This window comes from Rhamphochromis longiceps, linkage group LG8 (assembly GCF_057381845.1).
Source record: "Rhamphochromis longiceps isolate RC_006_pf linkage group LG8, R_longiceps_female_GT1.1, whole genome shotgun sequence".
NCBI lineage: Eukaryota > Metazoa > Chordata > Actinopteri > Cichliformes > Cichlidae > Rhamphochromis > Rhamphochromis longiceps.
In genome coordinates this window covers 24,245,297-24,265,860 of record NC_140564.1, presented here as the reverse complement: position 1 = coordinate 24,265,860, position 20,564 = coordinate 24,245,297, and the positions used below count along the sequence as shown (strand labels likewise).

Genomic DNA, 20,564 nt, shown 5'->3' with positions numbered 1-20,564 from the left:
TGAGCTGAATATTTGAGTTGTCTGCATGTTTACTGAGAGCCACTCTGTATAAAACCACTTCAACTAATAAAAACTTGGCTTCCATTTGCAGGGTTTTCCTGAGTTTGCTGAAGATGAGATTGTGAGTGTTCCTGATGCTAAGTACACAAAAGGAGAATTTGAGGTATGTGCACTTTAAAAAACAGTATCTTCACCAGCTTGTAAGCGCATAAAAACATCTTGAAGTTTCAATTTCTTTGCATAATGAACACAAGTTTACATAAACTAAAACAGAGAATTTGAGATTAGTCAGCAGCCCTTTGAATTACCTGTATTACAACAATATATCTGTTTGGAAATTAACTAATTTATTCACTCAAAACTGAGTTGTGATGAGGTGTTTGAGCTGGTATGCTGAGGCCAGTTAAAAAATACTCTACGAGTCCTGTGGTTTATTTAAATGTGACTTTGCAAACTTCAGAAGAAGATATTTTCTCCTGGAAACTCTTCCAAACTAGTCATACTCATTTCGAGTCATTTTCCAATTGTGTTGTCATGAACTATTTTTTTTAACATTTAATATGTTAACTGTTATGAGCAGTCTCCGAGTGGTCTGACCTTGGGGTGAATTTGCTAAGATCTACTCTTACCTGATACGTGTTCTGCTGTTGTGCTGAATTTACAAGATAATCAAATCTTGACAGTCAAATGCAACACTTGAATACTTGTTTAAACACAGGTTAATGAAGCTAGAACACCTGTAGGTGAGATGTTTTTGGTTGTGCATGCTACTAATGGAATCAAAATACACTGGGAAATAACAGCTATCTATCCGGGTTTTAAGTGATGACGTATGAACCCTGCGTCCGGGTCCAAACTACTCTGTGTTTATTACAGCTCTGGTTTTTAACATGTTTTAATGCTTTGTATCTGGTTCTGTTCAATCTGAACAAGTCCCTAAAAAAAGTCATGACTGTCGGCCTCTCTCAGTTTTAAAACCCTACGATGTACCATAACTACAGCTCACCCATGCATTGGTATATTAATGACTAACCATGTATTGTGGATGGATTATCTCAGTTGTTCTCCTGACTGAAGTTTGGTCCGTTTACAGCATCCTGCCATGCGATTGCATTTGTCCTTAACCATCAGGAAGCTTTTATCCTCCAGCTTCACTGTGTTTATATATCACACTAACATAGCTGTGTTGCTAGCGATCATGTAGCACATCATTATATACCAGCTACCCCAACTTCAGTAACCCTACAAAAAAGGTCACTGCTGTTTAGTTTTCTGTCTCTTTCAGAAATCCCTCAGTTAGATCATGGTATATCATGTTTAGGTGGAAACTAGTGAGCTAACTTCCTGCTAACTTCTAACTCTATGAACTTTAACAGTGGATGCCTGGATGTTAAACTTAATTCTTACACCTGGTAGAGCAGCTACACTGATCCAGCTGAAAGACGAAAGAATGAAATCAGTTTGTAACTCTCAGTGATGCGGCAGTGTTCATTTGACTTTGGGACCTGTAGCGGAGTTTGGACTGGTGTTCTGACAAACCATCCTATTTGGCAAACCGTCCTACCCGTAGAATAATTTTACGACGACGTCTGAAAAATCATCCTACTTTGGCAAACCGTCCTACCGATAGAATAATCATCCTACACGTAAAATTATCCGCTCCGAAGCAAAAAACCTTTGCTTATTTTAAACACTATTTAACTACAATACAAACAGTTAATACATACTCATTTTTTAATTTCAACTGTCATACTAAACCAGTAAAATCTGGAACACACTGCATTTAGCGTTTCGTGTATGCCAGCGTGTCCTCCAATTGGACATGAATAAAACTCATGAAAGATCCTCGTGGCATCGTCCTTGGTTTTTACTAGAGATACCACTTTTTTATGTCCAATACCGATACCGATTTCATAAGTTTGCCGATACCGATATGAATTCGATATAGTGTATTTTATAATCAATAAAACTGTTTTTTAAAAAAATATATCTTGCTGCATTTTGTATAAGTTCATACTCAAGTTTTAAAAAACCAAACACTAAAGCTATTCTGTTATACCTTCATGCAAAAAATACTCTGCACCCAAAATATTTCATAGTTCAGGAATGCTGACCAATCTAATAAACTTAATGCTCTGATGATTCAGATGATTCAGATGATCTTCATGTTTCACTCGCACCACATATCCAAACCAATATCATGGCCCAGCAGCTTGTACGGCTGTGGCTCCAGCAAACATCAGCTGATACTAGAAAGTAATATTAAATAAATTCTAGCAACAGCTTATCAAGCTTAAACGTGCTGCTGTTGTTCATTCACTGTTTTCCTCTTTCTGGTGGAAAGTGGGCGATAAAGAAACAAGAGAGACGGGACTTGCGACAGAAAAGCCGATAAGCTGATCATTGAACAGTTTCATGATTGAAGTAGCAACAGGAGAGGGAGTGGGGAGAGAAGAAGAGAAGAAGAGGCAGCTGTGCAGCATAAAGGCAGAATAACTTCATCTTTGTGTCTAAGGTCATGAGCTGGGTTACGCCATGTTGCAAGTTTTGTGAAAGTGCTTTTGATTGATTGATTGATTGATTGATTGATTGATTGATCATACTTTATTCATCTCGAGGGAAATTGGGTTAAGGCTGCCAGCTGTGCAAGCGCCATCTTACCCTTCCGACCATACATACAGTGGGGCAAAAAAGTATTTAGTCAGCCACCGATTGTGCAAGTTCCCCCACCTAAAATGATGACAGAGGTCAGTAATTTGTACCAGAGGTACACTTCAACTGTGAGAGACAGAATGTGAAAAAAAAATCCATGAATCCACATGGTAGGATTTGTAAAGAATTTATTCGTAAATCAGGGTGGAAAATAAGTATTTGGTCAATAACAAAAATACAACTCAATACTTTGTAACATAACCTTTGTTGGCAATAACAGAGGTCAAACGTTTACTATAGGTCTTTACCAGGTTTGCACACACAGTAGCTGGTATTTTGGCCCATTCCTCCATGCAGATCTTCTCGAGAGCAGTGATGTTTTGGGGCTGTCGCCGAGCAACACGGACTTTCAACTCCCGCCACAGATTTTCTATGGGGTTGAGGTCTGGAGACTGGCTAGGCCACTCCAGGACTTTCAAATGCTTCTTACGGAGCCACTCCTTTGTTGCCCGGGCGGTGTGTTTTGGATCATTGTCATGTTGGAAGACCCAGCCTCGTTTCATCTTCAAAGTTCTCACTGATGGAAGGAGGTTTTGGCTCAAAATCTCACGATACATGGCCCCATTCATTCTGTCCTTAACACGGATCAGTCGTCCTGTCCCCTTGGCAGAAAAACAGCCCCATAGCATGATGTTTCCACCCCCATGCTTCACAGTAGGTATGGTGTTCTTGGGATGCAACTCAGTATTCTTCTTCCTCCAAACACGACGAGTTGGGTTTATACCAAAAAGTTCTACTTTGGTTTCATCTGACCACATGACATTCTCCCAATCCTCTGCTGTATCATCCATGTGCTCTCTGGCAAACTTCAGACGGGCCTGGACATGCACTGGCTTCAGCAGCGGAACACGTCTGGCACTGCGGGATTTGATTCCCTGCCGTTGTAGTGTGTTACTGATGGTGACCTTTGTTACTTTGGTCCCAGCTCTCTGCAGGTCATTCACCAGGTCCCCCCGTGTGGTTCTGGGATCTTTGCTCACCGTTCTCATGATCATTTTGACCCCACGGGATGAGATCTTGCGTGGAGCCCCAGATCGTGGGAGATTATCAGTGGTCTTGTATGTCTTCCATTTTCTGATGATTGCTCCCACACTTGATTTTTTCACACCAAGCTGCTTGCCTATTGTAGATTCACTCTTCCCAGTCTGGTGCAGGTCTACAATACTTTTCCTGGTGTCCTTCGAAAGCTCTTTGGTCTTGGCCATGGCGGAGTTTGGAGTCTGACTGTTTGAGGCTGTGGACAGGTGTCTTTTATACAGATGATGAGTTCAAACAGGTGCCATTCATACAGGTAACGAGTGGGGGACAGAAAAGCTTCTTACAGAAGACGTTACAGGTCTGTGAGAGCCAGAGATTTTCCTTGTTTGAGGTGACCAAATACTTATTTTCCACCCTAATTTACGAATAAATTCTTTACAAATCCTACCATGTGGATTCATGGATTTTTTTTTTCACATTCTGTCTCTCACAGTTGAAGTGTACCTCTGGTGCAAATTACTGACCTCTGTCATCATTTTAAGTGGGGGAACTTGCACAATCGGTGGCTGACTAAATACTTTTTTGCCCCACTGTACATTACACAAACATCACATGGGGAAGACAGGTCAGAGGGGTATAACATGGAAAATGCACAACATGAGGAAAGATAAGGAGAAAAAAATAACTCCCTCCAGACTGAGCTCCAACAGGGAGATCAGTTTGAGAACAGAAAAAAACACCTCTGCACATAGCACATGAAAAAACTCCTAATACACCAAAGAAACACATGACAAGCAACAGGGATGGGTAAAGGGTGAGAGACAGCCAGTGTAGACAGTGCATCCGGGCCTGCAGCATTTTGTCATAGTTACATCACATTTTTTTTATTTCTCCCCGATATCCGATCCAGTAATTTAGGTCAGGATCGGGCTGATACTGATACTGTATATTGGATCGGTCCATCCCTAGTTTTTACTAATCTTCTGGTTCCAGAAAAGAGTTGTCCATCTTCATCAAAAATATTTACAAATGAATTTAACCAAATATATGAGTTGTTAGTATTAACAATAAATTTCTGACCATTTAGTCTGAATTTTGAGACATATTGTCCGAGGTTTTGCCTCTGAGCCTTGTCATAGCCGGAAGGTTAGGAGTCAGCAGAAATGAACGAGTAAATCTCTTCCCATTTCTTCTCAATATGTAAATAGACATTTTCTTTTGAGCTTCAATATGTGCAGCAAACAATGCACATAACCTATTAAATAACCACATTACCTAAATAGACTTAACATACCATACAGATATTAATGAATTAGAATTTAATAGTCTTATCACTCAGCAAGAATGCACTGCAAACTTGCTAACTTTGTCGGTAACATCAAATTTGTCCAAAAACTTGACAGCAGACTTAACCAAAGCTGCAAATTCGACAGTTTTGTGCAAAAAGCAGATAAGGATTTCACTTTAAAATGAACAAACACTCAAAATGGCTTAGAAAATCAACTATCCACGTCAATAAAGTGCTAATACTTACCTATTTTCCAAATATGAAAACGGAGTAGCGTTAAATCACAGCTGGTGTTCTGACAAATCATCCTACTTTGGCAAACCGTCCTACCAGTAGGATAATTTTACGCTGGCTTTTGACAAACTGCCCTACTTTGGCAAAACGTCCTACTGAAACAAAGTCTATTTATCAAAAGAGTTGAGATAATTTTCTTTTGTCTAAACTTGTTTTTTTTGTTGCTAAAGCTCTGGCAGTTTCTAGTTGGGCATTGTAATGCTTTTTGTAAACATCTCCTGCCCCCATGTGGCCATTTTAATGAATCACATCACCAGTATGCCATGCTGTCTGTTCACAAAGAGGTACTGCACACTTCTCTTTAGTTTTTTCTCTCCACATGTGATTGAAATCTTTGGCCCAGCATAGCCAAAAGCCGAAGCTTTTCTTTACTGGTCTGAATGGTGTCTGTGAATTGGAGCCTCTGGCTGTTTTTCGTGATTCAGAGTTGTGACAATGAATCAGTGGTTGGAACCTGCTGCCTTAGTCCATAGCATTCTAAACATGAACGCACAGAAAGAGGCGATACTCGGCAGGCGCACAATACCACATGCCAATCACAGCAGCATGTCTGCCGGAGTTTCTGGGATACACTGGTTGGTCACCACGGAAACCTTGTCTGCCTCCAGTTTAGCCTCTGAAGAAAGGTGCTGCTACGTCTGTGAGGTCCAAAGCATTACGCAACAGACGAACTGGCATGGAGTTTAATAATCCTCTCCTGGTTTGATGTCTTGCTTGGTAATCCTCTGATCCCCTCCTCAGGTCTATGAAGCACCTTAAAAAGCATTTACACTCAGCAATCCTTTTTTTTAACAGTTCCCCAAAGCCCCTGTAAACTGAAACAGTGACTCTTTGTTTATCTATCTGCAGGATTATGCAAAAACTACTAGGCCAGATTTCATGAAAATTAATGGAGAAGTGGAGAAAAAGAGGCAAAATAAGATCCTAAAATATTGCATTTAAAGTTGCAGAATAAGCTCTTTAAGTGTTCCTTCTGTTAATTTTTTTTGTATTGCTTTTTATCCCCACTTTTGTTGTTTGCCTTGTGTAAAGCATTTTGTAACAATGTCTTGAAAAACTGCTATACATAAGGTATTATTCATAGGTCTTTATAGCAAGTGTGTAGGGCAAATGTTCCAAAACTGAATCCTATAAATTCCATTCCATCATTCAATAAAAAAGCACTCTACACATTCAGTTCAGCACCAAAGGACATGAAGAAAAGGTTAGCATTGGGTAATTACTTATAAATAAAATCTGGAAGGAATTGCATTCAGAAGATGAACCTGGTATCAAAATGATGATACAGAGGAGACATTTCATATGCCCTAACTTGCTTGGGCACCTTACTGATAAAACCCCATGAAAGTTTATCTAAAAACAGCGTAACTGGTTGAGCCACCACTGGCAACAAGAACTGCTACAAGGTGTTTTTGATAATTGTCAATGAGCCTTTCACATTGCTGTGGAGGAATTTTAGCCCTTACTTCTTTGTAGAATTAATTTAATTCCACTTTGAAGGGTTTGCAAGCTTAAAAAGCCTGTTTAAGGTCATCAAATCATGTTCGGCTACATAACCCAGGTGCGCTTGAGCTTTAGGCCACAAAGTGATAGCCAGACTTTGTCCTTCAGGATTTTCTGGTAGGGAGCACATTTAATGGTTCCATCAATTACAGCGAGTTGTCCAGGTCCTGAAGCAGCAATGGAGCACCAGATGATCACACCACCACCATGTTTGACTGTTGGTGTGATGTTCTTTTTTATGAAAAGCTGTGTTCGTTTTATTCCCGATGTAATGATGTGACTCAAACGTTCCAAAAAGTTGAACATTTGTTGCAGTGGTTTTCTCATTGGAACTCTCTCATGGATGCTGTTTTTGGCCATTGTTGTTGAGCAAGTCTTAAGATGTTATTCTGGGTTCTTTTATGACCTCCTTGATGAGTCGTCGATGCGCTCTTGGAGTAGCTTTGGTAGGGCAGCTGTTCGTGGGAAGGTTCGCCACAATTCCAAATGCTGTCCAAGTGTGGATAATGACCTATCGTGGCTTTGTAACAGTTTCCAGGCTGATGTCATTGACTTCTCAGCTGTTCCCGCATGTCTTTAGATTGTGGCATGATGTGTTGCTTTGTGGGTTCGTTTAACCTACTCCACTTTATCAGACATCATCTGTCTAAGTGATTTTTGGTTTCAACAGTTCTAGCTATAATCAGTTTTCCAAAAAAATATGATTGATCACAATTAATTAATGATTTAACAAGAGATGCAGTTCGTGTTTCACACGTTGCCAGGCAGGTTTAGTTAGCTTTCATCTTTAAAAAACATGAAATCGTCATTTAAATATTTCCATTTTTTATTTGCTCAGGTTATCTTTGTCTTATATTAAAATAAGTTCCATGATGAAACACGAAACATGTAATTGTGACAAAAACTGAGAAATCAGGAAGGGGTACAGCTGTTTTTTGCAGGACCGTGTGTGATAAGCCATTGCATTTATGAAATATTAAGATAACTCAAAAGACTTTCTTAATAGGAAGGTAGAATTAATTAAATTTTTTAAACAAAAAAAAAAAATCAACTAATTTTGAGGGATTTGATTGGAGCCACTATGGAGGCAGCCTTTAGTGATCCATCTAGACGCTAAAAAGCTATAATATTTTGTATCTTCACTATTTGAAGAGCCATTAGTTGAACCCAAACATAACTCCAAATGAATGAAACCTCTAACTCGGCAGCATCATTTCATCAGGTAAAAAGTGAGACTGTGTCAGTATTAGCTAAAAGGCTCGTCTGAATCAACATGAGCTCAATAATCATTTTAAGGTTTTTCATCTTTGCATATTTTATGTAACAGGAATTAACTTAGCGTGTTGACCTAAAAGGACAGACAAGCCTACTTTGCATTAAGCAAACAAACCATCGACCTGTAGTTAATTAAAAGGCATGTTAGTTAATATGGGACTGATAACAGGTCACCTCTTTTTGTGGTGTAAACTGGCATTCTTTGTGTATTTCGCCAATGACTCTGAATAGGACAAAAAGTTTTCTCCCTATTTTTAACTTTGTATTCATCTTGATGTCATTGTTAGTATAAAAGTCACAGAGGGGCTACAAACAAAGTTTAGTAAGATGGCTTTTAGCTGACCTGCTACACAGCGCTGTAGTTTTACATCATCCAAACATGGTGATGGAAGCATTCCATATTTCCACTAGGTCAACACACAAATCAGCATGCTGACATACATTCACAGCAACGTTTCATTTAGGTCAGGACTGACAGGCCGTGCTCTAAAAACTAAGCTGTGTGTTGCAAAAAGAGCTGTTAGTTTTCTTGCTGCTTAAAATAACAAGAAGACTAAAAGCTAGTCATAGTATTCGTTTTAATGCTTTTTCATTGCAGTGATGCAAAGTGTTGAATTTCAAACACAAATGCAGAGTAAAAATAACGTATTAAAGCACCAATCCCAGTTTTATTTGAATGAGTTAAACAGCTTTCTACAATGTTGTTTAAAAAGAATCTAGTTGCAGTATCATGCTGATTCAATAAAAAAATTATTCTTATCTGTCTTAGGCGGGTGTGGATTTAGCCAGTCTGGTTAAATATTTCAGTCTTATCATAACTTCAATATCTGTGTTGGAAACGTACTCTAAAACAAGGCTTTTTTATTTTTTCTTCTCTCCAGATTGTAATGCAGCTGGTGCGTCTGCTCCCTGATGGCCACAGGATGAAGCGGGAGGTGGACACGGCCCTGGACACTGTCAGCGAGACCATGACTCCCATGCACTACCATCTGAGAGAGATCATCATCTGCACTTACAGACAGGTACGCCACATTACTCTGTCCTAAAGACACGGGGCATCCATTTTTAGTGAAATAGATCTGAAACATTTTTCTTTCTCTTAGGAGACTGAAACAAATCGGCAAAAATGTCGATTTGTGTGCTGTATTGATTGTCGGTGTAGTTTTGCACGTGGTCCATAGATGGCAGCACAAACTAGTTTTTATAGCTTCACCTTAAACCCGCAGAGATGAATGAGAAGGATCCACTGTGCAACTCGGTGAACTTCCTTTCAGGTCTTAATGGAATAGAGTGGGACCAGAAAAGGCAGGAAATGACAATATTATGAGCTCTTTATCTCTTGATGAAGAGTAATGGTCCACTTGGTGTAAGGTTACATATCCTGTGGCTCTAATCTGCTTTCATTGCTACTTGCATTGAATGCCTTTCAAGAAAAAAAGACCCTTTAAAAACAAGAAATAAATGGTAAATGGCCTGTATTTATATAGCGCTTTACTAGTCCCTAAGGACCCCAAAGTGCTTTACATATCCAGTCATCCACCCAGTCACACACACATTCACACACTGGTGATGGCAGCTACATTGTAACCACAGCCACCCTGGGGCGCACTGACAGAGGCGAGGCTGCCGGACACTGGCGCCACCGGGCCCTCTGACCACCACCAGTAGGCAACAGGTGAAGTGTCTTGCCCAAGGACACAACGACCGAGACTGTCCAAGCCGGGGCTCGAACCGGCAACCTTCCAATTACAAGGCGAACTCCTAACTCTTGAGCCACGATCGCCCCATAAGGAGAAAAAAAAACAATATGAAAGGTGTTCCATGCAAAATATAAAGAAGACAGAAGCAGTTTGTAAAAGGGGTTTCAGGGTCTGTCCTCATGCTGTGCTTTAGCTATTTGTAATGCAGTCAAATCATGGTGCCTTTGTGCACTGTCAGCTGTTCCCTTCATGCTGGTTGCACTCAGTGCTGTCTCCACATTTTCAATGGGCCTCGTTGTCCGATTAAATCTGTCTTTCACGTGTATTCTCTGCCTGCTTGTCACTCTGTGGTGTCAGGCTCCACGGAAAAAAAAAAAAGATTCCCTTCAGCTCACTTTATAAACGTTTGGATCAATGTAACTGTATATTTGGATTGAACTTAGTAAAAGTGCTCAATGTAATTTAATTTGCAGTTTAAATTTGTGAGGTAATAAAACTTGAGAATAAAAAAAAAAACAGGAATAAAAACAATGCGTTCGGCATGTTTGTTAGCTTTCACGTATAAACACAGTTGGTTTGAAAACTCTACATCATAACTGTAGCTGCTGATCATGTGGGCACACTGCTAAAAAGATCTCCCTCGGGGCAAGAAACTGCAGTCATATTTCAAACAAGGTCCTGTGTTAGCCAAACGTATTCAGAAGAAAAAACAACTGAACAAATGGCTGCAGGATTTATAGCCCTGCATTGAATACTAATACATCCTGCAGAGTAGTGGGCAACGGGGGTTTTTGGAGCAGGTAAGGGTTTATTGAAATGAACCAAAGAGAAAAGACTTCAAAACTAACTAAGTGATAGTCAGAGCTACATAAAAGAGTAAAGAGTAAATGGTATTTGCATTTCATGCACACCACATACAATAATAGCCTTTTATGTTTTGTTATGCTTTGATTAGTGTACTGGTTTTAACTTTTCTGCAGGTAGTATCATACGGTATCATTGTCACAGGAGTAAATGATGGCCAGTCTGAAAAAAGAACCAGAATGTTGTTAATCAGATTTATCCTGTAGAGCTGCCACAGTGGACCTCAGATTGGCACTGTGTTCCTGTTCCAGCGTTTTTCCTTCTGCCTGAACCAGCAGGCCAGGTGATAAACAGTGCCAGATGTGGCTAAAACTGGCAGGCAGCAGCAGACTAAAGAGGGGGGAGAGAAGGGGGGGAGCCCCCATTCCCAAAACACACGCACACATACACTCTCTCTATCCTCACCTCCCCCTCTCTTAAAGCACCCTCCTCTCCTTTTGACAGTGGTTGGAAAATATGTCTTTGATAGAGAAAAACTATATTTACACTGGGACACAAACCATTCACCAGCTCACAGAGGGGCCTGGGAAGAGGGGTAAGGAAGGTGGGTGGAGGCTTTGGGGGGAGCAAAGGCTAAGGGGATGTCTCTTCTCAAAGGGCCTGCAAAACTGCTTCTGCTGACCAGACTTGACCCCAGGTTGCAGATGCATTCTGCAACATCAGGGTCAGCGCACTCCAGAAGTTTCCCCCTCACTTCCTCTGTCTTCTTCTTCTCTTCTTACTTATCTCGTCTCGTCTCCTGCAGCCGCTGTGGCCTTGATTTTTGTTGTCCAGCTTAGTTTTTATTAGAAAATCACCTCTGGCAATTTGTGTACACTGGAGTACACTTCAGTCTTATTTGGATTTAGTGGGGCTTTTTTTTTAACAATTTGTTTATCACTAAAGAATTATTAATTTATATAGTCAAGATATAATTTCTGTCCACCCTCTGGCTCTGTTTGTTTGTTTGCCTATTGTGGGCTGCATCGTGGTTATGCGCCTTATCTCCGAACCCCATTTCTGCCAACGGTTATATGTCTCAAGTTCATCAGTTAGCTCTTCAATTCCATGCTTTACCTTTCAGACCCAAGACTGCAGGTTGCATAACTTTGTCTGATTTATAGGTCCAAGCAGCTTAAAAGAGTGACTTCACAGAAAATGTTATCACCGAGGATCACTAAACTCCATCCACTCCATCGAGATGGTATTAAAGGGAAAGAGGAGTGAGTGGCAGAATTGGAGATTGTCCAAAAACCCAACCCCTAATCCATATTGATTTTTTTTCCCACACAGGTGGTGAGAAAACAGAGATGCACAGAACTAGACTGAATGAGTGGCAAATCAGGCTCCTTTTGTGTGTTCAAAGAAAGGCCCTCATGGTTTGGACGGGGCAATGGAAAAATATTTCTAGGGAGAGGAGATTGCTGTGAGGATTTTTTTTTGAGGTAAGGTAGTGAATGTCTTTAGGAAAGAAGAAGGGGGAGTAACTGGCTAAATACTCCAAATTCACAGAGGTTGAAGGGACCACCGCAGGCACTGACAGGAGGATTAATTTTTACTAAGAGCACAGGATTAGTAAGAAAGAAAGTGAAATAACTAGTGAGCTGAGGAATCCTGCTGTAAGGTTAAAGCAAAGATTCTTTGCTTTGGAGTTAATATTGTGCAAGTTTGAACTTCAACGTCACCTATCTCTTATACTCTTTTGGCTCAAGGGTACCACTTGACAAAAGTGGGGAGCCCACCAGAGTGAGATGCTTAAAGAACTGAGAAGAAGCTTCTATTTAGATCCAGCGCGAGGTGGGAGGTCCGGAGGTTGTTTTTATTAATAACTTCCAGCCTGATTAATGACATATATTATTCAGCAGCGACTGTCCACAAAATTACAGATGTGGTGACCTTATTGTGCAGACACTTATTACACAGAGTTGAGATATAGCTGTGTAAATGTGTGGAGATACACACTGAGGGAAATAACGCATGTTTGGGGAGTTTCTGAAGTTGTTTGATGAGTTATGTGCGATTGCTGTCCTTCACTTGCTATTTAGAAGCTGATTTATTTTTAAAGGATTTCCCATGGTTGTAAATAACTGCGCATTACAATCCCTTATATGTTTAAAGTGTTTATTAAAGTCTAGCTAGCAGCTAGGCCTGCATTCATCACTGATTTTAATATAACCTCATATGTTACAGCCACTAGGGATTTATGCTTGTCGTTTATAAACTGAAGAGAGTAGACTGATTTTCACGTATCCTTGCGAGTGGCAGCAAAGAGTTGGCTCAGTGATGACTTTAATGATCTTCTTGTACGTGTCTCACTCCCTTTCAGCAGACTACACTCCCTTTGAATGATGATTCTGAGGTATTTATAGCCATACATACTATGGTGGGTAGAGTATATGCAGGTTTTTGTTCGCACCATGTGCCGTGCCAGGTGACTTCACTGATTAGTATAGAGGAAAAAGTAATGAGTACAATCACCTGCTGCAGTGCGTCATCGAGGGGAAAAAAAGCAAACAGATAAGTATTTCCAGTGAAGGATTCAGCCACCTGAATTATATTCTCAGACTTTTTATAGCTCTTATATTATTCTTATATAACTTTTGCGGCTTACTTGGATTTGTTCAAAGTTTAATTACATCTTTACTTTGTACTATACTGCCCTGCTGTGTTTTGTAGACCTCTTATTTGAATCCAAAGCCAGCAGGTTTTCCGGCATACTTGATTGTAAATGTTATTTGCAACTGGATAAGACTCTGTAATCACAGTTTCTGAACTGTGCACTTTCAGTTTTTTGCCATTTTGATAAGTTAGTCATAAAGCCTTCATATTCTTTCAACTGCCAGCATCTGACTATAGAGTCTGTCTAATGTCCTTTTAAAGCCACGAGAGCACATGGGAGCTAATTATAAAGAGGATGTACAGTGAGTTAGGATTATTTGTTCTACCTCTACTCATGCACCACCTTTATCTGAACCAAAACTTGTGCTGCTGATAGTGACGGTGTTTCTGAGGCAGACTTACTCTTTCTTACTCATGAGAAGCATGAACTTGGAATAGTTTCCCAGATTCTCCCAACAGTGTCCAGAGTTCATGTGGGAAAACAGCTCATATGACCTCCCATTAGATCAGCCCACCTACCTGAAATGCAGTTCGCAAGGATTATTGAATTGCATTAGGCTGATATCAATTGTCTTGATAAATATCAAGTATTCAGCGCAATGAAAGCGCACTGTAATATGACCATAACGTTGAAACAAAGAGCTTCTTAAAAGAAAAACATTTGTGAAAGGGTTTGTTGCCAGTCTTTGCATACACTTAAAGACACACAACCATTTACACTCACACCTGTAGCCAATTCAGAGTTACCAATTAACCTAACCCCACTAACTGCATGTGTTTGGACTGTGGGAGGAAGCCAGAGTACCTAGAGTTTTCTGGCCTGATGGTGGAATTAAACTCAGGACCTTCTTGCTATGAGATAAAATTGCTAACCGCCACACCACTATGCTGCCTTATATTAGATAACATTCCCTAAATTAACTACCACATTGGATATTACATCTATTAGGAGTAAACTGGCAGTATGTAAGATGATGCACAACATTATAGTGACTTTTTTTGTTTTTCCCACCTGTTGTTTGCATTTTGAAATTCAATATTGTATCATTATTTTGTTCTCCGATCCCTGAGCAAAATATATATCTCTTTGTATCGCCAGATGTTTTATCTCGTCAGCCACCTGTTTGCTTCAACTGCCATTTCACGCTGGGCAGGTAGTGTTAAGCTGTGTCGTGGGAACTGTGTGAGATGTGAAAGCAGGCAGCTCACCGTGGTATTTACATGAACCAGCACAGCTTCTGTTTTTTTGCCGGCTAACAAAAACATACGGCCGAGGGAAAGCTGCAAACAGCTGCTGGGATCGCCATAAGGGAGTTATTTCATTTTGTTACTAACTTACTGTAGCATTAAAAACTGATAAGCTAATTAGTTTCGTTGGCATACCTTATAAACACATCTTGCTATCACAGCCCAGCTTTTAACATAGTCTTTCTCTTACAAATAAAAAACTGCTCAAGCAATAAATTGCCTTGTTGCTCAGTTAAATGCCTTCTACAGTTTTACTGCGACAGGTTTGTTTAATCGCATAAGATCAATATTCCATGGGGGCTAGCCTGTTGTTGTAAATGTAAGATAGATACGGCTCTGTACTCAACATTCATACTTTAGTTTGCTAACTTTACTGTATAATAAAGGTGGTGTTAGCGTTATTTATTTTTCCTTTCTTATCTTGCAACCTCGACCAAACACTGCATCTTATCTTGTGTCTGCTCATTTCACTTGCTCTAATAGAGATTATGCTCTGCCTGAATTTACATGCTGATCAGTAACGATTATTACTGTTCAGCATGCTTTCACCCTGAATAACTGAACTACCCTCGTCTGCCCTTTGCCCCGACTGTCCCTCCAGTCTCCCTCTTAATCGGGGACAGTGCATCAGACCTGGGCACCGCACAGATGGGTTACATCCCCTCACACACTAAACCTGTCGATGCCTCAGGCCAAAAGACCAGGAATAACTGCCTCCGAAGCCATGCAAGCGTGCTTAAGCATGCTCCCAGTAGCTGTGGTCATGGTCTGTGTGAGTTCCAGCTCAGTCCCAAATCATTTCATCAGGAAAAAGTCCACCTTTCTGGCATTTGCGCCATCTAGCTACTGGCACTGAACAAACTGGGAACGCAATTTCACTGCTGAAGTGACTTAAATGCCAACCATGTGGATTATGCAAGAAGTCGTTACTGGGTCGAGTTGCTCCGGGAATCAAACTTTGAGAATGCCTCACTGGGGAAGCCATGTTTCATACGTGAAGACAGTTGTGCAGCAAATGAATGCAATGTCAACAATTGCATACCTTCTCCCACAGAGCCGTCACAATCTTCATAGTAAAAAGCATTTTATACATGCTGGCAATTGAACTCAGATGCATTTCCTAAGGTATGGACATAAAATACGTTTAAGGCATATAATTTAAAAAGGTTTGTTTAGTATGCTGGCCAGCTACACGCGGCTGCTCTGATCTCATAATGGCTCTTTGTTCCTGTAGCAGTCGTACATAAAAGTAAGTTTAAGTAGTGCTGCTGCAGACATCCTGTGGTTGCAGTGTAATAGTCAGATTTGCTTAAAAAGGTTCCAAAGTGAGTGAATTACCTGTGTGCCAGCCATAATAATAGCCAATAAAAGTTACTCCTGTGCTTCCTTTTTTGACTTCTTTACAATAGCATACAATGGTTCATAGTTAATTGTATTCTAGCATTGTAGTGTCCAATGAAAGTGAACAATCAGCATGAGTTGTAAACGATGCGTATCATTCAAATGTTAATTCCTGCTCCTGATTTTTTCAGCATTCAGCGATAGGATATTAACCCCACTGGTGAACTATAAACATTACACCGCAGTAGTAAAATTTGCTTCTAATAAGGTTGTAACCTTGCACGAAGAACAAAAAAAGAAGCCCGACAAATACAGATTATGAGTCTTTGCAACAGTTATGTACTCATATTGGGCTTTGCAGTATTGCCAGCTTTTAGGGTTGTCAGAGAAAGTCTTAATAAAAGCAGGAGTTATACTGGATCATCATTTCAAGAGGAAGAGAAAAATATAAATAGACAGAACAAGCAACTAATAGCTACGCGGCATACATTTCATTTCCTTTAAAAAAGGTTGTGATGGCAATATCATAATATTTACTTGGTTGTCCTGTTTCAGTTAGCCACACGAGGGGAAGTATCTAAAATGTATATATATATATTTTTTGTAGCTTGTAGTCGTCCGAGTTTCAACAGTATTATTAAGGAGCTTAGTGTAAGTGCAGTCCTCATGAATTCTTTTCCATCAACGTTGAGGAATAGTGAGAAGAAAAAGACATGGGAGGTCACTATTTGGACTGCAACCTGTCAGTCGCGTCTCTCAGACGTGTTGAGGGGAAAATATGTGGTTGTTCCTTGTTTAACTGAAATAAATATGACCTTCCTGAAAAACAGGACACTGTCACAGATTATGGCTTCTGATCTGTGTCCCTCTGTGCATCTTAAGGGTGCTCAGGCCCAAAGAAAGTGGCTGTTTTCACATTTTAAATAGTAATATGAGGTTTTAATCCCTCTGCAGTGTGGTTAGCAAACAACGTGGTCTTTAAAGCAGCTTTGTGGCTCCCTAACAAGGAGAAAAAAAACCCCCCTCAAACATCAATTACATCAAAATGCTTTCTGTTGCTGACTAACATCAATGTAGAAGGTCATTAGTAACTAAAAGTACAAATTTGATTAAAAGAACTCCAATTAGTTTGAAAATATTGAATGTCTGTTTAGCTAGCTCAACAACATAGCATCTTAATGCCTCACTATTGGGTTTGCGTGCATAAGATATTGGGTAGCTCAGTAAATGATCAGTGTGGGAGTCACCACTTGTGTTGCCAGGCATGTGCACGTACAGAATGTACCATAATGGGTGTGGTTATTGTGGGCAGATATTCCAGTCTCTGAGTAGGCCCTGCTGATGAGCCCTGTCTCCTCCTGTGGCTTCTATAATCTCTGCTCCCCAGACGAATCATGTATTTCTGCTTGCTCTATTGTCAAAAAGATTGACCTTGCTTAATCAAAAGCCTGTTTATTTTGCATTCTTTTCTTTAGTTCTCCATCATATTAATTCTGTTTTAAGGTGTAATTTGGGGTTAAATTCCTTTTGATTGTTAACTATAACTGTTATAGGTTCAGTGTAAATGTCAAGTAAAATAAAATCTGTATTGTGATACAATTAAAAATCCTCATGGATTGTTAAAGGCTAAATGGAAAGACTGAATACCGATATATATGTACTGTACAATATGTGGCTTGAAACTGCTTTTAACTTCTGAGTGACTGGGAAAAAAGGAGGATTAGAATCTGTAGAAACCATTAACATAAAGGCACCTTCGTCTCCTCCTCTCTCTGGCTGCGGCATGGGTTCTTTTCTGTTTTAAAAAGGAGTTTTTCATATTATGTTGATCCAGTCCTGAGACTGGAGGCCGAATGATGTATAGCTTTGATTGTTTTGCCATGGCCAAACTGGCAGAGGCTTTCTGGATGGATGCTCAGGTGTTCATAAAAAAGTGCAAGTTAAAAAAAGGTTCTGAGGCTCAAGCAGCCTAAAGGAATATAAAAGAAATGCATTCATATACTTCTCTCATTTTTACATCTACTGGAGGATGAATAAGCGTGGTTTTGAAAAAAATATACCCACTGACCACTTTGTTAAGTACACCTTTTCAGCTGATTGCTAATGCTGAATTTTTAATCAGCCAATCACAAGGCAGTAAATCAAAGCATTTAGGTATGTACACATAGTTATGACAACCTTTTGAAGTTCAAATGCTACATTAGAATTAAGGTCATTTAGTTGATTTTGAATGTGAGATGTTTTTTTATGCTAGATAGACTTGCCTGATCTGCTGGGATTTTCCCTCAGAAACCATCTCTAAGGTTTACAGACAATAATCCGAAAATATGAGAAAACATCCAGTGACCAGCCAATAATGTCGTGCTGATACTTGAGGTCAGAGGAGAGTGGCCACACTGCTTTGAGTTAATAATAAGGTAACAATAGCTCAAATAAGCAATGTATAACAACCCAGGTCTGCAGAAAAGCATCCCTAAATGCACAAGGTTATATGAAAGATATCATAAAAACTAAACCAACCAATAGGCTTAGAGCAGATCAAAGAGTTAAGTAGTTACAATGTTACAACTCAGATATCTTATAGGACATATTAATTGTTATTCTAATTAGATCAAGGTCTAACATACCAACCTGCCTTACTCATTGTAGCCTTGTGAGCATTATAACTAACATATTAGATGTAAAAACATGCTTTGTGCTCATGTTTGACTATGAACCAACCTCTAGTGAATTCTAGATGGTGGCATCTGAGAAAAGGCAAGAGCAATAGATCTTACTGGGGATGACTTTCTAATGCAGTCTCTTTTGTGTGTATGTGTGCTTATCTACACAGACACACACGCCGCATTTGTTTGTGTGTATAAACAAAGAGCCTAGTTTAGTGCAGCCCTGATTGTTAGAGGACATGGTTTGGATACCCACAACATTGTGTAAATCCTGGAAAGCTGGAGCTTTGTTGCGTGTCCTCATATTGTTTCCTATGTATTTCCTGGCTCTACTTCTACTATAAAAAAAGAACATAAGACTTCTTTGTCTTAATTTCTGTTAGCATACATTTTCAGTAAGCTGTGCCAACAACTTTCAAGTTATCTTTTAAAACATTCACCTGGATGGAAAGCAGTTTTGTTAAATTGCTGTCCACCTCTGGTTTAAAATCAGCATGTGCAGCCTGCTTGACTTTGAGATGTCTGTGCATTGAGTTGAGAAGCCGTGTGTAGGCTGCCTGTCCACTTGGACAAGTTGGAGTTTGGCTTAGGATTTGAGTGGGAGGTTTTTCTTGTAGAATCTGATGAATGGCTGTTTGTGCAAACTTGTGTGGTGAGGGCCTTTTTACCCCTGCAACCCCATCAGCTGGTAATTGGCACCATATGTCAGACAGGCAGACCATAATATGCACTTCTCAGCTTGGTCCTTACCCATATGAGTCAAGAGACAGGTCAACCTTCAGCACTGGACTCCCAAACTAGATAAGTCATGCTTTATTGAAAGTTAAAAAATACCAGTGTACATATTTTGTTTTGCTTGTTTTCTGCTGAAAATGGTCAAAACCCACAAATTTAAATGTTTCACTCGTCACAAACCAGCCTTACCATCACGACTTGTAAGCAGCTGTAACCTAGAAACAAAACCCCTAAAATATATTAGGTGTTTTTATTACTGTTTGTATGATATTGAACAACTTCAATGTGTGAAGTCATTTGCCTTTAACATGCTCCGCTGGTAGAATGGCCGCTAGTAAGACTAGATTAGTTGGTCACGCTTCAAGAACTATGGATGATGAAGCATCCTAGCTACAGTCCCACAGAGGCCGATGGCTCAGTCGTCTTGGTGTGTTCAGGCCAGTAAATGGACGTTTGAAGACAACTATCAGGACGACATATCCAATAATTGCTTTTCTAATCCTCTAGTAAAAGGGAAAAATCATTTTCAAACTGCTTGATGTTTTTGTCAGGGTTAAGAGACTGTATGGCACGCTGGCCTGTGATGTGTCAGTACTGTCAGTGAGTTTTTGCCTGAGAGATTCATGGCAAGAGATGGACAGAAATTCTATCACCCTGAAAAACCCTGGCGGGCAAAATGTTAGTGGTTTGATAAATGAATAACACTAGCTACACAGTAATTGACTTGCCTGTCAGCCTGTGTTTGTGTGTAGGTGTGACTGGAGGTGCACATTATCACTGTGATTTTAGTCTTTAAGCAAGCACAGATCCAATCATTGCTGCCTCGTGTTGTGTTTAGATTTTCAGATTGACAATTTGACCCTTCGTCGGGAACGTGGGATTGCTCAACATCTGGAACACTTTTATACCAAACCTTATGAGGCACAGTATTTCTATTTACACAACACATAGGCACAGGTCTGGCAGCATATTTCACATGTTGGTGGTGTAACTACAGCTGCAGGCTATGACGCTTATACAGGGATTATCGTGAACCTTTGTCTGAGCCTCGTCTGATGTGTTAGAATTGAAAACAGAGACAGAAAAAACGTGTCTGCTGTTGTATTAAATCACTCACAATCACATATCAGTGCACGTTTCACTTCAGACAATGCAAAAAGAAATTGCTGCATAGAGCTGAAGCTGCCTACAGCACGCACCATCTTTCTAAAGCATAAAGCTAATAAGAGAGACAAAGAATAAAACGCTGAAATCACAAATGCTGTAAAACACAGGGATTCCTTTTATGAACTGCTTAATGCTCCTTTAAAATTCAACACATTGTTAAATTGATTGATGTGCCACTTAAAGAAGAAATGTAAG

At 39.9% G+C, this 20,564-nt stretch overlaps 1 protein-coding gene across 6 annotated transcripts in view; it reads left to right on the top strand.

Annotated features, from left to right (window-relative positions):
* The window catches only part of pald1a (phosphatase domain containing paladin 1a), a 59,385-nt gene that overhangs the window by 17,776 nt on the left and 21,045 nt on the right, over positions 1-20,564 (top strand). For all 6 annotated transcript variants that reach the window (XM_085416623.1, XM_085416621.1, XM_085416624.1 and 3 more), the window contains exons 17-18: positions 92-163; positions 8,932-9,072. In XM_085416623.1, the coding sequence (XP_085272749.1) occupies positions 92-163; positions 8,932-9,072 (213 nt within the window). The remainder of the gene's footprint in view (positions 1-91; positions 164-8,931; positions 9,073-20,564) is intronic.